Source organism: Meleagris gallopavo, chromosome 5 (genome assembly GCF_000146605.3).
Source record: "Meleagris gallopavo isolate NT-WF06-2002-E0010 breed Aviagen turkey brand Nicholas breeding stock chromosome 5, Turkey_5.1, whole genome shotgun sequence".
Classification (NCBI taxonomy): domain Eukaryota; kingdom Metazoa; phylum Chordata; class Aves; order Galliformes; family Phasianidae; genus Meleagris; species Meleagris gallopavo.
In genome coordinates this window covers 38,460,220-38,475,291 of record NC_015015.2, presented here as the reverse complement: position 1 = coordinate 38,475,291, position 15,072 = coordinate 38,460,220, and the positions used below count along the sequence as shown (strand labels likewise).

The 15,072-nt window shown below is 44.3% G+C and overlaps 1 protein-coding gene across 7 annotated transcripts in view; it reads right to left on the bottom strand.

Moving 5' to 3' along the window:
* Positions 1 to 14,266, bottom strand: part of ADCK1 (aarF domain containing kinase 1) — a 78,173-nt gene extending 63,907 nt beyond the window's left edge. For 3 of the 7 annotated variants that reach the window (XM_019615779.2, XM_019615782.2, XM_019615783.2), the window contains exons 1-3: positions 14,177 to 14,265; positions 12,637 to 12,774; positions 7,896 to 7,979 (exon numbers count right to left, since the gene is read on the bottom strand). In XM_019615779.2, coding sequence (XP_019471324.1) covers positions 7,896 to 7,979; positions 12,637 to 12,762 — 210 coding nt within the window. In that variant the 5' untranslated portion in view covers positions 12,763 to 12,774; positions 14,177 to 14,265. Of the gene's footprint in view, positions 1 to 7,895; positions 7,980 to 12,636; positions 12,778 to 14,176 lie in introns of all 7 variants that reach the window. The other 4 variants (XM_010711780.3, XM_031553621.1, XM_019615781.2 and 1 more) reach the window with 3 other exon arrangements.
* Between the last annotated feature and the right edge of the window lie 806 nt (positions 14,267 to 15,072).

Here is a 15,072-nt window from a genome sequence, read left to right as displayed (position 1 = left end):
TTTTTTTAATTTGGACTCTTAGGGAACACTGCAGAGCACGGCCCGGGCGCCAGGAAGATGCCAAAAAGCACAAAGGTGCCCTTTGAATCCCGCCGTCCCTTTCTGCCCCATCCATCCCGCAGCGCCTTCAGCCCCGGGGGGAGCGGAGCAAAGGAGCAAAGCTCTGCTTTTCCTCAGCAGCTCTTCCTATTTTCCCAACCTCCCCCCGTTCCTCAACACCCAAATGGGTCCATCTGCTGTACGAAACCCAATGGTAACAATTCTGTTCTGCTTGGATGCTTTGTGGTGGGAGCAGCCACAGCACCACCAAGCGCAGCAGCATCCCGACACCGAATCCTCCATGGAAACCCTTCTGCTCCCTCACAGTTGCAGTGGGGGTGGTTGGGGTTGGTTTTGTTTGTTTGTTTTGTTGTTGTTGTTTTCTTTTTTTGGCTTCTCGGGGGTTGGGGATAGAGACGGATCCCCGATCTTTATACATCTGCTATGAGATATTTTTGCAAACAGAGTTGTATACGAAGATGTATTGTGTACATTGACATGTATATTCTGGAACTTCTAACAAAAAAAAACAAAACAAAACAAAAAAAAAAAACACCCTGTTCAGAGCAGCCCTATGATAACAAACTGGATGCACAGTTACAGAGTTCACAGGCAACTCAAAACCAATACATTTTCAAACAAACTGCAGGGGCAGTAAAGACATTTTAGGATCTGGTTGGTTGTTGTGTTTTTGTTGTTGTTCTGTAGGGTTTTTTTTGTTTTTTGTTTTGTTTTGTTTTTTTAAAAGCAATTCTGCTAGTAACCTTTCCAGTGAATTTTCCTCTACATTCAGCAAAGTTGGTAAGGTAGTAAATGAATCCAGGCTTAGCAGGAGGTATTTCATAAAGCATTGTGCATGTGTGTTTATATATAGACTTACAAGTAAATTCATTGTTGAAGGGGAGCTAGAAACAGAGTTGAGGCTGTATAAAGACGACCCCTGTCACTATGTTTATCTGCTCCCTGTGGGCCCCTTGCAAGTCACATCAGCTCAGTACACTGACAAAAACAAGTTGTTACTGGTGTCAGACCTGCCAAAATGATGCTGCTGCAGAGGAAGGAGCAGCAAGCTATTCTGAATGGTGCACCATCAGCAGAATTTGCAGTCGCTGAGACTGGAGTATCTCTCTCAAAAAAAAAAAAAAAAGGGGGGGGGGAGACGACGGAGAAACCCCAAACCAATTCTATGAGACCAAAAGTAGGCTTAACAAGGCCAGATGTCAAGATTCACTCCACCAGACCCATCTTTGATTTTGCCTTGGAAGTGGCTATTTCAACTCAAATAAACCCTGAACACACAGGCACATCCTACAGGCAGACAGATATGCTCACTCAGATGCACTAAAATGCAGACATACTCACATCAGCGGATTTCTAGGCAGGACATCTGAACACCCTAGTCAATAAATGATTACTTCCAAACCCAGTACTGAATTCTACATTTTGTTTTGTTTCTAGACTACATCAGCAGCTGCTCCAACTCAGAGACACATTGCTTCCTTTTTTCTAGTCCGCAACTCTTCCCCAGCCTCACAGACTCCTGCCCGGCCCTGACACACTGGAGGAAGGAACACAGAAGAGTTCCTAACAGAGACACTGTAACCTCAAGAGTGTGAACTGGGTAGCCCTCACACATGTGAAAGGATTTGCCTGAAACCCACTAAGATGCCTTCAACATTGCCAAGAACTCCAGGGAATTGTTTGCAAGACATCAACCAGCAGTCACTTAAGAGACTAAAGGAATACACTGGCTTGACATGTAAGATAATTGTGTGCTACCCTTCAGTACATTCTTTTATCAGATACACTTCGGGGATAGTGCTGTAAGGTCACTAATTTAACATATCAAATCTACAGTTTTCATCCCTGCTCTGAAATTCCAACCTGTTCTGATATATGAAGTATCTTCTGCATGCAACATCAGTCTTTTCACCTGTATTTATATCACCATACTCTATCCTCACGACTGATTAGATATCTATTTTTACCAGTCTCATATAAGATTATTTCAACTCTCAAGCCAATTGTATTCTTATTTTTAAAATAGGTAAAGCACTGGTTACTTGTCATCCCTTCTGATTTTACAGGCAACCTACAACAACCAAGTTGTTTCAGCTTCTGTCAATTCTCACGAAGGGCTGGACCTGGTGGTCTTCCAAGGCCCCTTCTAACCTGGGCTGTATAATGATTCTATTAAGTTATATGAACTGATCAGTAGTAGCTGAACACTACCCAGTCTTCACTAAGAAAACATCTCTACATAGGTACTGATCCAAAGTTAGTAAGAACAGTCCTAAGTTACATACAACAGCACCCTAAGAAATCTCACTTTCTTTTTGCTTCCTTCCCCCTTCAGTTCTCTGACAAATCCTGCATGCGTATCCATTTGCACCATTCAAATCCAGGGTGAATAATCCAGGCAAACAAGTCAGTCTAAACCCTGAGCTCTTCAAAACCAACACCATCTCTTTCCAAGTCTCTGACTTAGCACCACTGAGTGTCTATTTCACAGCAAGAATCAAGAGGTAGTCTAAACACTAAATAAAACTATTTCTTCACATTCTAGTTGCTCCTCTCATGGTGCTCCTCATGATGCAAGCTCCTTGCAACCTACATCCTTTGAGAGTTTCCAATAGGTTCCTCTCTCCACCAGCTGAAATGTTCTTCAGATGTTCCTCTGGCTATTATGTGCACCTCAGCAACTATAAAAAAGCCAAGTAATGAGGTCCTCGGGGATTCAATTGCAAAGGGATAGCCCCACCTGGAGGAGAGAAGGCAAAACGTTCCCAAGCCCCACAGTTTCACTCCAGCTGTGGAGGTGCCTGAAAGACACAGGACTACTTAGGCAATCCTTGCAGATCAGCGGCATACCTGATACTCAACACTCACGCTCCTTGTGAGGCATTTCAGGGATCAGAGTGCTGAGCCAGCAAGAAAAGTGCAATGAATTAGGTATTATTTCCCCTCACTTATCTCCTTCCTTCTCCTCCAAAAACACCACAGTGAGATGGCCTATTTCTCTAAATAAACCTGTGCAGAGAATTGAAGGATATCATGCTTTGTAGGCACTCATCCCAAAATGGACCTTCCACACTACAAAATTAAAACCTAGAGATGCTGCGACCATAACATTCAGCTGACTGTACTCTAGAAAATAGGAGGAGGAAAAGGAAGTGTCTTAAAATTTTAAGATCTATTTTACAGCTTGTGCTATGCGTTACGTGTTTCTGGTGCAAAGCTTTCATACTTTATGTGTTAGCAGAAAGTTTGCTAGACAGGAGTACTTGGAAGTGGAAGTCATCAAGGCAACAGCTGGTTCTGCCAGTAGCTTTTTTTAGGCTGCATTACTGTCCACCATTCCATTTAGATGAAGATATATCCTTTGGAGAACATGCACGGGGCAGCCTAACATTATCAGCTCAGGTACCGCAGACGAGCTGTGGGATTCTTTCTCTCTCTTACTGGTTCCCATTTAGCTTGGTGACAGAAAGTCATTACCACCTAACAGCTACTCCATGTCTCCTATGGAATTTCATTCTTCTCAGCCTTTTCACCAGTTTGAAGACAAAGAGAACCACCAGCACCTGCACCAGCTGTGGTATAGAACAACCCCTAGTCCCCACAGAGCTGTCAGTTTGAAGGATTGCCGTGGAGACCTCCCAGGCATTTCTCTGCAGGCACAGTCTAGATTCAACATGAAGAAACTATTTTAGTATATTTCTTCCTATAAAGACACACAGTATTACTAGATCACGGTGGAAGGCCACAGACACAGGCTATTTTGCTGGTCTGAGCTATCATGAATTGCATGATATTTAAAAAAAAAACCCAAACATAAACATACACAGGTACACTCATTTGTTTTCTTACCTGGATGGTAGGGTCCTTCAGTCAGGCAACATCACTGAGAGACTTTTTTTTTTTTTTCCAAAATACTCACCTCACCACAAGAAACAAACATGACATGACCATAACAACTCTGAAGGAACAAGAAATACTATTCTGTTTAACGATGGCACAAGGTCACAAGGTTACACCTTCAAAATATTTGTCCAGATACTGAAAGCCCAATAGTCAAGAGCCTGAATGAGAACATCCACATTCTGTTCTCAGAAGGAGGAAGTTAATTAACCTCCCCAAATGGCTTTTCCCTGACAAAGCAACTCTATTGCCAAAGTTAATTCAAGAATGGATTCTTACTGTCTCCAGAGACACCTTGACCAAAGATCCTCTCTCCTTGCTACCTCCTCTCTGTTAAAAAAAAAAATATCTGTACCCACAATTGCAGCAGTAACTTCTGCCTTACATAGTAAAATGACAAAATAAATGCCCTGCTCAAGATTTTCAGCTATGATCACTAGTGTAGAAATTTGCAAGCTGAACACCCATCTTACTCTGATGATGATAACTTAGAAGTCCACTGACGCCAGTTCTTAAACACGTTGCGAGATACCTCCCGACAGCAGGATCAACAAAAATTACAGGAATAGCAATATAGGAAGTGTCAAACAAGGCATTCAGGTGCTATGATGAGAGGAACAATGGAAATGTCAAAGGGAAGGCTGACTCAGGACTGGGAAAACAACTGCTCAAGGAGGCAGGGGAATATCAAAGAAATGTAGCCCTTCACATAATAGAATTGTTTATTGAGAAAGGAATAGATAAGAAACATCCCATCTGGGAAAGGGCACTGTACCCTCAAGCTTCCTGATTCTCTGTACAACCAGAAAGAAATGCCCAAGCTCATACGTGCAAAAATGGTTGGCATCATTTAATAGAAAAGGCATGTACTGAAAAAAGCTTGTACCTTCCCAAAATCTTTCTGACACTAGACCTACAGACATCCCATGTCATGAGTCTAATCCTGGCTACCACTGGCCCTGGTATCAGTATCCTGGCAATATCTTCACATGCAGAACGAGAGCAGAAAGGCCAGAAAAGAACTTCCATCTCAGTATGTCCAGACATCAGTGATGAGGCGAAGGAAGCAATGTTATGGATGTTGTTATGGTCTGACCTCTTGAGCAGGTTCATCCCTGCTACGGAAAGCAGCAGCAATGGAAAAGGTAAGACTTCTTTTCACTACTGTTGAAGAAGGGCTATGAGTGCCTTCAGGAAGGTGGCTCCTCATATCTTATGGCTGCTGGGAAACACACAGATGCATAAATGATGCATAAATGTCCCAACCCCAGGGACACACAATGACTTCTCGCCCTGTAGAAAGTAGCAAATACTTCACCAATCTACTGACCATAAAAGATGCTTAGAACTGACTAGCTGAGAACATTAGCATCAAAGTGGCCCATGAGGGACAGAAAAATAGAGTAAGATTGAAGAGGTTTCTTTGGAGCTAAGCAGGAACCTGGCTAAAAGCCCTTGAGGAACCCACTTCCTTCTTAATCTGATTTGCATTTAATTGCTTCCTAATGACTATGCCCCTGTTTCACTCCAACAGGCTTAGGAACTGGTGCTGCCACTGAAGCTTCTCATCTGCCATCTAAATTACCCTGTGGGTAATTTAGAGGCCCTAGTTTAATGGCTGACAAGGAATCTGAGGAGAGTTAAGGACTATCTTTTGCACTCAAGCAGCACCCACCAGTATACTGAGTACCAGGACAAGCTACATAGAAGGTAGTCCTTCCTGATTCACAAGATATATCCCCATCTCAGACATGAATGCAGCTGCATGGATCCCATCACCAGAAGGAGAGGCACAGTAGCTGCACCCAGACCTGCTGGTACTATCCACAGTTCCAAGGTCACTAAGCCCAAGCCTCGTAGAAACTCTGCTCTAAGCACAGCACACACACACACACAAAAAAAAAGAAGCTGGAAATCAGTAACCAACTCATGCACATGTTTAAAAGCAAAGTCCAAACTCAGCATATGGAGAGGAAGTTCACCTGGCTTCACTGAAAGGACAGAAAGGCAAAAGAATGCAATTCATAGCCAAGAGCACCAAAGATCTAGCAAGAACAGAGGCAAGTACAAGTAACATCTGGATAACTATCCCTTACACAGGACACTTGGGAGGAGGATTCATGTTCTCTTAGTCTCATCCAATGTCTTACCTTTAGAATCAACTTCTTAAATATCACCCTCTTCTGAGCTGGTTCTAGACCAACAAACTTTTTTAACGTTTGCCAACAGGAGGACAGACCTTCACTGGTCAAAGAGTTTTGCCAATTCACACTATGTCTGCATTTACTTTCTCCTCTCCATCTCCCCTCTCATTCCTCTTCATGCAGCCAAAGGCGAGTGCTGGCCACGCCACTGAGCCACTCACTCTGCTACAGACAGATGCTGACTCAGCTAGTCTTGGCTGCCACACAGGAAGAGCACAGCTCTGAGCAGCACCAGCAAACAGAGCTGGACCGGCTGCAAGGGCAGGAATTGACAAACCACTGAAGCCTGCATGACAGAGGTTAATGAAGTCATGGACACATACAGCAAAAGGTCAGGAATTTGCAAGGGCTGCTACGAAAAGCTGCCAAATAATAAGTTGTCCACAGTACTGATGACTCCATAACTTGGTTGTTGCCCAAGAAAGCTACAAGCAGTCCTTCTGCAAACCAGGTTTCAAAGGCAAATGGCAGAAACATGGGCAGATGGAAAGCAAAGCTCAGGAGTCCAACAAGCCCATCCCTAGTTTATGTCAGGGTATCAGAGCTGCTCACTTAGGATGACAGAACTGCTTAACATCTTTACATAGGAGAGGATGAGAACAAGCCTAAAGAAGCTGCTCTGTAAACTATCCTGAATACTCTTTAAGACCACACTGTTGGTGTTGATTTTCTGCCAGAAGAACCCAAAGTATTCTTAAGTCCAAATGCCATTGATTTCTAATTTTGGATGAGGTCTGAACCAGTATGGCTGGCACACACCTTGGTATGATGCAGGAAATGGAGCCCAATGCTCAAGCACAAGCCAGGCCTACTGCTGTGTCCAGCTTTAGATCTCCTCTGGTCTGATAGTCGCTGGAGAGCACTACCACATGCATTTCAACCACATCAGTAGCCCACATCCTGTATGTACTAAGAAGAAAAAGAAAGTCAAATATCTTATTTTAAAAGTACTGCACAGACTTGTCTAATTTGGTGTAGACCGTATTTCTCACTCCAACTCCTTGAGCTTGAATACAAGAGAGACAGTGGCTACACTATACACACAGAAGTAAAACAGTGTCAGTCGCAGACCAAAATACTGTACAGCTGCAGGATAGAGTGAAAGGTGCAGCACAGGTCTCAGAGGAGCAAAAGGGATTCTTATACTTCTCACTGGAAATGCATTTTCTATTCACGTTAATTAGCTATATCAAAACACAACAAAATAGAGTCTTACAGTGAGATGTATCATTGCCCAATTACCTCTGATTTCTTCAAAGACTGACAGGCCTAATTCATCCCTATTACTTCCTGTCCAAGACTCTGCTTTTACTTAAATCACTCAGCCTTCAATCATTATATGCTTGGATAAACAGTACAAGAAACCACTGCCAGACCACTCTCTGCTCCTGACCTCCACACAACCACTCCAGACAGCAGGGATCTGGTAACAGGGACCAAACACATCTTACCCGATACAATAAGAACTTGAATCTCTAACAGGCATAAGCAAGCACTGGTTGCACGTGCCTCCTCTTGACAAAGGAACTTCTCCATTCAGCAATGCCGGTATTGCCTAATTCTTATCCAGAATGCTCCACAGTTTGCCTCTGCAGTTATCAAGTTTGGTAGAAGGTACGTTGAATCATTAAGCTGACAGCTTGTTGATAGCTTGTTTTATGGCAATGGCTTTGGCAACATACCTGTGCCTCAAAGAGCTTCCGAGGAACACAATTCAGTAGTATAACCTACCTGTGATTTGAGGAAGTCATATTCCTCTGATCCATACGGGACATTGCGAAGGGAGGTGAGGTAGTCACAGGTGATAACTGCCGTCTGCAAACAAAAACAGAAAAGTTGATCAAGCTCCGCAGTCATCTTGGACTAAAAACAACAAACCATCTGTTTAGTAGGATGTACGTAGTTCAGGCTGCAAAGTTTAAGCTCTACAGTGAGTTCACAGTAATAAACTGCAGATACAGAAAAAAAAAATTAAACATTTAGAGAAAGCAGTGCAGGGATCTCAGTGGCATGCAGCTATTAAAAATAGCCAACGCTTGGCATTCCTATACTATCTTCCTTTTGAGAAGCTCTAAGCACTTTCATAATCTCTGTACTGCACCTTGCACCGTGAGCTCAGATTTTAGCCAGCCACCTGGGGTTTCCACAGTAAGGTCTGCAGCTAGTAATGCCATTAATGCCACAGAAGTCCTGTTTGTTCGCCACCCATTATCCTCCACCTGATCTTCACACCTCCAGCTTGTCTGACTGCACACTGGTACACAGGGAGCTCGGTCTGGAAAGATGGCTCAGCAGGGAAACGGTGGCTTAACACAGGCTCACTGATAACCACAGGCAATAGTACTCAACTTCATGAAGGACTAGAGGGCAAAAGGATCAGATACCCAATTAGAAAAGTACAATATAGAGAACCAGCTAAAGCTTATTAGCTAGACATAGCCACAGACAATAAAATGAGATTTCTAAATGCCTAAATGTCTGAAAATGAATACTGGGTATTTCAGAGTTTTAACCTTTGACTGAAGTTTCTCTCTTTCCACAGTCAGGCCAGAAAATGGAACAGAAGAACACAGCTCATGCCCTCAGAATTTACTTGGAGGGAGAGAAAGGAACATCACAAACTTTAAGATCCTTGCCATAAAGAACCATTTGCATAGAACAGATCTAAAGCTTTCCTAAAACATCCCTAACAAAGGGGTGGCATCCCCCTGTGGAATGGGATACTTGGACTTCTTTCACCACACATGTGCTTAGGAAAGGCACAGATGAAACACCTAAAGCACAATCAGTGGATCAAGAGAGTCAGGCAGAAAGGGAGATTATATCTGTTTCAAAACAAAGTGACTGAAGTCAACAAAGCAACAGTCAAAGGCTCAGAGATGCATCCACAAGGAAATCCAGCTAGGAATGAGATATAAATAGATGTATTTTTTCCTTGTGGAGTTCAGGTTTCCTGTTTTCCAGACTAGAAACTGAGCAAACCAAAATTTTTTTTTCTGGCTTTTCAGGCTCTCTTGCCCCTGATGAATTCAGGAGGTGCACAGTTCTTTTGAGACACACTCAAAAGAAAAATTTTTCAAAGTATCTTTCCAACCTCAAGCAACAACTATGAAGTGAAAGGATGTTCAAATCAGTCTTGCATGAATGCTTGAATTGGTTTGTATTTTATCTCTAGTCCACGAGGGTAATTATCACCTCCAACTTAAAGAGAAGCAGCTAACAGATTGGCCTGTATTACTGAGGACGAGGGAATTAATTAACTATTTGCTAATTACATCATAATCTTAAACACTAAATTAGTATTATGATGATCCTGATAGGCAACACTGACACTGCCAAATCCCTGTTACTTTGTGAGAAATATTCCAGCTACAACACAGTGCTCATTTCACATACTCAAAACAACTTGGGCTACCCTCAAAGAAATATGGGCAATGCTCCACCAGGCTTCTGACTTTATCAGAACACAGAAAACTGCCTGAAACATGATGCTGTCCAGGTTACCAAATTCATTCTCAACCAAGAATAGTGCCATTGTTCACATTACAGAGTGAGACTGAATCTCAGAAACACAAAAAGACCTACAAGACCAACTGGTCCCTCCCTCCTCCAATGCCAGATTACTTCCTTTAACTGATACATCCAGTGCAGTGATAAATGTCCCAAAGACTTGGCCTTCCTTTTGGTTCTACTGACTCTCATCTCCTTACGCTCTTCCCACCACTCCTAAAACTATCCTCAGATCTCCCCATATCGTGGTACAACGTTCCCTCAGTTGTTTATCCACATATAAACAAAAGCCAGTTCTCTCAGCAACTGGGAACTTCATCAACTTTCTGAGGAAGATCAGCAAAGGTCTACAGAACCACTATGCATTAAGTACAAGCAGATTCAAATCTTTCTAATCCATCTCAAATGAAATTTGCCTGAAGTTTTATAGTTCTAACCACGCATCCTTTCTTCTAAGATTTTTTTTTTGTTTTTTTTTTTTGTTACACCATACCCTATCTTAAGTTCTTGCATCTGCTGCTGCAAAATTCACTTATTAATTATTTGGGAGGTGGCTATCCCCATCTACTTTGCCCTCATGAGATTCCATCCGGAGTTCTGTGTCCAAGTCTGTAGCCTCCACCTCAAGAATGATGCAGAATTGTTGCAATAGGTCCACAGGAGGCAATGAAGATACACAGAAGGCTGCAGCACCTCTTTGATGAGGAAAGACTAAGAGCTGAGCTTGTTTAGCTTGGAGAAGGCTCTAGGAAGGAAGACCTCGTTGAAGCCTTACAGTAATCAAGGAAAGCCTATATGTAAGGAGGGACTTTTTATAATGTCTGACAGTGACAAGACCAGGGGGAATGGCTCAAAACTACTAGAAGGGAGATTTAGGTTAGCTCTTAAGAAAAAATTCCTTACTCAGAGGGTGGTGCGAATGCCCCATCCCTGGAGGGATTTAAGGCCAGGCTGAATGGGCCTTTGGCAGCCTGATCTAGTGGCTGACAACCCTGACCACAGCAGGGATTTGGAAATGGATGGTTTTTAAGGTCCCTTCCAACCTAAGCTATTCTATCATTCTATGAATTACAGTCTTTCAAATACAGCTTGCTTTAAAAGTGTTCTGCACTGGCACAGGCTGCTCAGAGCAGCTGTGGAGTCTCCCCTTTGGAGATCTTCAAAAGCCACCTGGACATGGTGCTGGGCAGCCTGCTCTGAATATCCCTGCTCGATCAGAAGCTAAAGCAGATGTACCCAAAGGTCCCTGACAGCCTCAGCCATCCTGCAATGGGTGCAAAGAAAATCTTCTTTCTCCTACTTTTTATTCTTCGAGAAAGTAGCCTCTCCTTGTCAATCAAAACACAGACCAACTGTACAGCCTCATTATTACATACTTCTCACTTGTTTTTTGTCCTAAACAGATGATAGTCACAAAAAAACACTGATTACAAGTAAAATAAATGAACACTTTTAAAGCAGGCAGAACTCATGGGCAGACTAGACTGCCCAAACTGCCCAGATAGCAGACTTCCCCAATCACAATAAGATACATTCCCTCCTCAGGTCTCAGTTTCAAGGGCAGTAAAAGGGAGGAAGCTGCTCTTTGCCACCAGGCAATACTGCCTTATGGTCAGGAACAGAGCACAAAGCATAGCACTTGTTTTAAGAAGATTAAAATTTGTATTTCAGCCCTCACTCTTTTAGAATGATAGAATTGTAATGCCATAATATGATGGAAAGTACAGCAATAATAGCAGGGTAGCAAAGTCTTTAACTACAACAAATGAGGATAAGCCTAAAATGTAGCAGCCGTAGACAAAGAAATAAAGGAAAATTTACCCTTGGAAGGCCTCACGTAGGCAGGAATCTCCAGCAAAATATCCTTGCCTCCACTGCCAACTCTCAAATGAGGTCTGGGAAGGGTGGATCCTGGCTCCACCTCCTCCAAACATTCAGGTGCACTGCATGCACCTGAGCTCTCCTGGATTGGCCCTGCCTTCCCATCAGGTGTTCAATCACTGCTTCAGGCTGTGACTAGCACTTCCATTACAACAATCATCAAGGCTGGAAAAGACCTCCAAGATCATCCAGTCCAACCTATCACCAGTATTTCCCTACTAAACCATGTCCCTCAGTACAACATCTAAACGTTTCTTTTCAAAATAAACACTCATTTTTCACAATTGTTCACAGTGCAGCCTGCACATATAAACAGCATGGCACCTCAGCCAACCAGCAGAGCTTGTTTCTTACTGCATCTGCCCTCAGGAGCTGACTCCTTGTAAAACTCATTTATGAAGTGCTTAAAAGTCATAGAATATGCAGACAGACAGCTGCTTAGCACTGGGGGTCTGTAAATGATGGAGATTGTGGCTTGAAGTGACAGGTGCATAATCCAAGTGAGGTACAGGGAGACTGATACCCCTCCAGCCTCTGTTCTCCATGTCTCTGGCTGCTCATAGATTCATCAGTGAATGTCCTCAAGGAGAAGGCAATGAACTGGCTGGCTGACAGAATTCATTCTCAGGTCTTCTGAAGCTGTGATCAACACAACAGAGGAATAGCAGAGATGATAGGGTAAAATAGCAATCATGCTAGCAAGATTTAGGGTTTATTTTATGAATCTGGAAACCAATCCAAGAGATCATGACTGCATAACTGGCCTTGAAGGGTTGCTGATGGAGATGTGTGAGGCCTGTTGTTCTGAAGGTCCCATGCAACGCAGGGAAACAAAGACTGCACTCTGCAGCCCAGTATCTCCATTCGTTTCTTTCCAAAATGTGCAGATGACAGATCTATTCCTTCTATGCTTTCACCTCCCTTCTCTGCACTGTGTCAACAACTTGAGGAGCTCCCAGCTGACCTGCTGACTCTTGGGAGCTAGTTAGCAACTGAAAGAGAGGGTCTGTATAGAATCACAAGTATTTGTGAACTCCAAATCTCTGAACCCCATCCAGGAATCCTGTACTATGAAACTTACTGTGGCAATGGCTCGGCCCACACGAACAACTCCAAAATCGTTGGGATCCAAGAACTTGTTGCCATACAGATAGATACCAGAAGCAGCTGCTGCCAGCGAGGCAAGTTTCAAGGCTCTTTTTGCCATGACTGGTGAACCCTGCTGAGACACAAAACAGCAACAGTTACATCAGAGAAAGACATGGTAATGCCTGGAGGGATCTGATTATCCAAGTTTTAATTGCTGCTTTGCTAATGATGCGCTGCTAGCACTGCCCCCAGCTAAGAGCTTGTGCAACCACACAGCAACCAAATGCAAGCTATTCTGCTCTGACTTCATTGTTTTTTCTAACTCTACAGTGCCTACAGACCACTAACCCAGAAGTGGGCTAGACTTTGCATATCCACCACAAAAAGATTTATTCATGGTCCCAAACATTTTACAGCAAGAAACAACAGGTGGACAAAGAAAAGGCAGCATATGCTCATCATAAGCCAGTTCTTTATTATAGGAATAGGCTGCCTCCCCATTGCAAATGTTTTGAAGGTATCATAGCATAGTGAAATTGTAAGGGTATACTAGAAGAATTAAAAAGAGTTTAAAGAAAGTTCTAACAATATTAAGAGAGCCCAGAACTGGCTGGAAACTGCTGGCCTGCTTGTGAAAGCTCCTCAGTATTGATGAACACTGGAAAGAAGCCGTGATGCATCCCTGCTTGTGGCTCCAGACAGCTGCATCCAATGCAGGGGATGGGGTCCTGATCAGTCACCAAGTGAGTGAAACTTGCTTTCTCATCAATTCATCCAAATGCCAGGCTAGGAATGCACTGGCAGAACATACAAATGCAGATACCAACAGCCCAGGCCTGGCTCAACTGTGGGCCTGGGTGCATCACTTTTTTCTTCACCCCCCCTTCCTCTGGAAGATGTGGGCAGGAATGAAGTCGTCAACCACACTAACCACTTTGCAGCACTGTATTCCTTACTTCCAGTGTGCAAGGTAGTGTAAGCATGTTGTTCATTAAAAATGTTACATTTTTTTGTCTCGTTCTGTCCCTTTACAGGATTTAAACCTGAAAGAAAAACTACGGATCAGCGGTATTCTCCTCTCCTTCCTCTTATTAGTCAGACAGAAAACACAACTGAGCGGTCTTTCTGCTTACACCATGAATCAAGTACACGGATGGCTGCCTCACTCTGCAAGCTCTCAAGAGCACCTCTGACAGAGCGCAGGATTTTTACCCCGTGGAGAAGTACCGCACTAATTCCCTTCATTGCAGAAAGTTTCCTGCTTCTCACTGTGCCCCTTTAGCAGGGTCACCGGCTCGCGCCTTTTCTCTCAGAAGCCTAGTAACCAAAACACGCATGCAGCGACACGGGTCGCTGTTTCCAAAAGAACATCCGCTCGCGTCCTTCAGGCCCATCGCCAACCCCGAGCTGCGGGGCCTGGCACCGAGGGGGCCCGGCGGGCGACTGAGCGGGAGGAGCTCCGCCAAGGGGCGCGGAGAACAGCCCCGCCGCTCCTTCCGCTCGACCGCCCGCAGCGAGCAGCGCGCACTTACCGCCCCGCCGGCTCTGCAGCACCCGGCGCCCGCTCCCCCCGCGCCTCGCACGTGGCGCGGCGCTCCCCGCGCGGCATGCCGGGACGCGTAGTTCCCAGCTCCGGGGTGGGGGCCGCGGGCCGAGGCCGCCCGAAGGGAGTCGGGGGGAAGCGGCCCAACGCTCGCGGAGCGGGAGCGCGATAATTCTTTGAGTTATTGTCTCCAAAGGATTCTGGAAACGACGACGGAAATTCAGTAACGTGCCTCCAAGCTGTGTTCGTATTCGCGTGGATACAGTTGCACACAAAGGCAGCCGGAAGTAAAGAGGGATTTAGGAACACATCAATTACAAAGCAAAAGATTTTAGTTTATTGAGGAAGGAGTAATTGACCACGATGCTCAAGGACATACCTTGATGCCCATCTCTCTTCCATGACGAAGGCATCCTGCCCACCTGTGCCCTGGCTGTGAGACAATGCTAGATTAAAGACTTCCCTAAAAGATCCCAACAATACTGACCATAGGAACATGCTGTTCCTATGAGTTCCTTTCTTTTTTTTCTTTTTCTTCTCCTACTCGCCCCATGGACATAAATGCCTGCACAATGTGGGCTTACTGGCAAACATTCTCCTAAGAAACATAGCATCCACAACTTAGGAAAGGCAGAACTACGATGTTTGTGTTAGTACATCCACCACCTCCGCGGCTGAGGGTAATACTGGGAATAGCAGTGAAGTATCCATTTAGAAGCTACCACCTACTGCATCGAAGATATCTGAAACAGGGGCTGTGTCCTCAGCACTACCTCTGATTCCTGATCACAGCTTGCTGGTTCTACCCAGGATGTCCAAGAGCACGGCCCAGCCCATGCCCCGCTCTGACTGCTACATCACAGGCATCGGCCGCGTTCCCAGCAA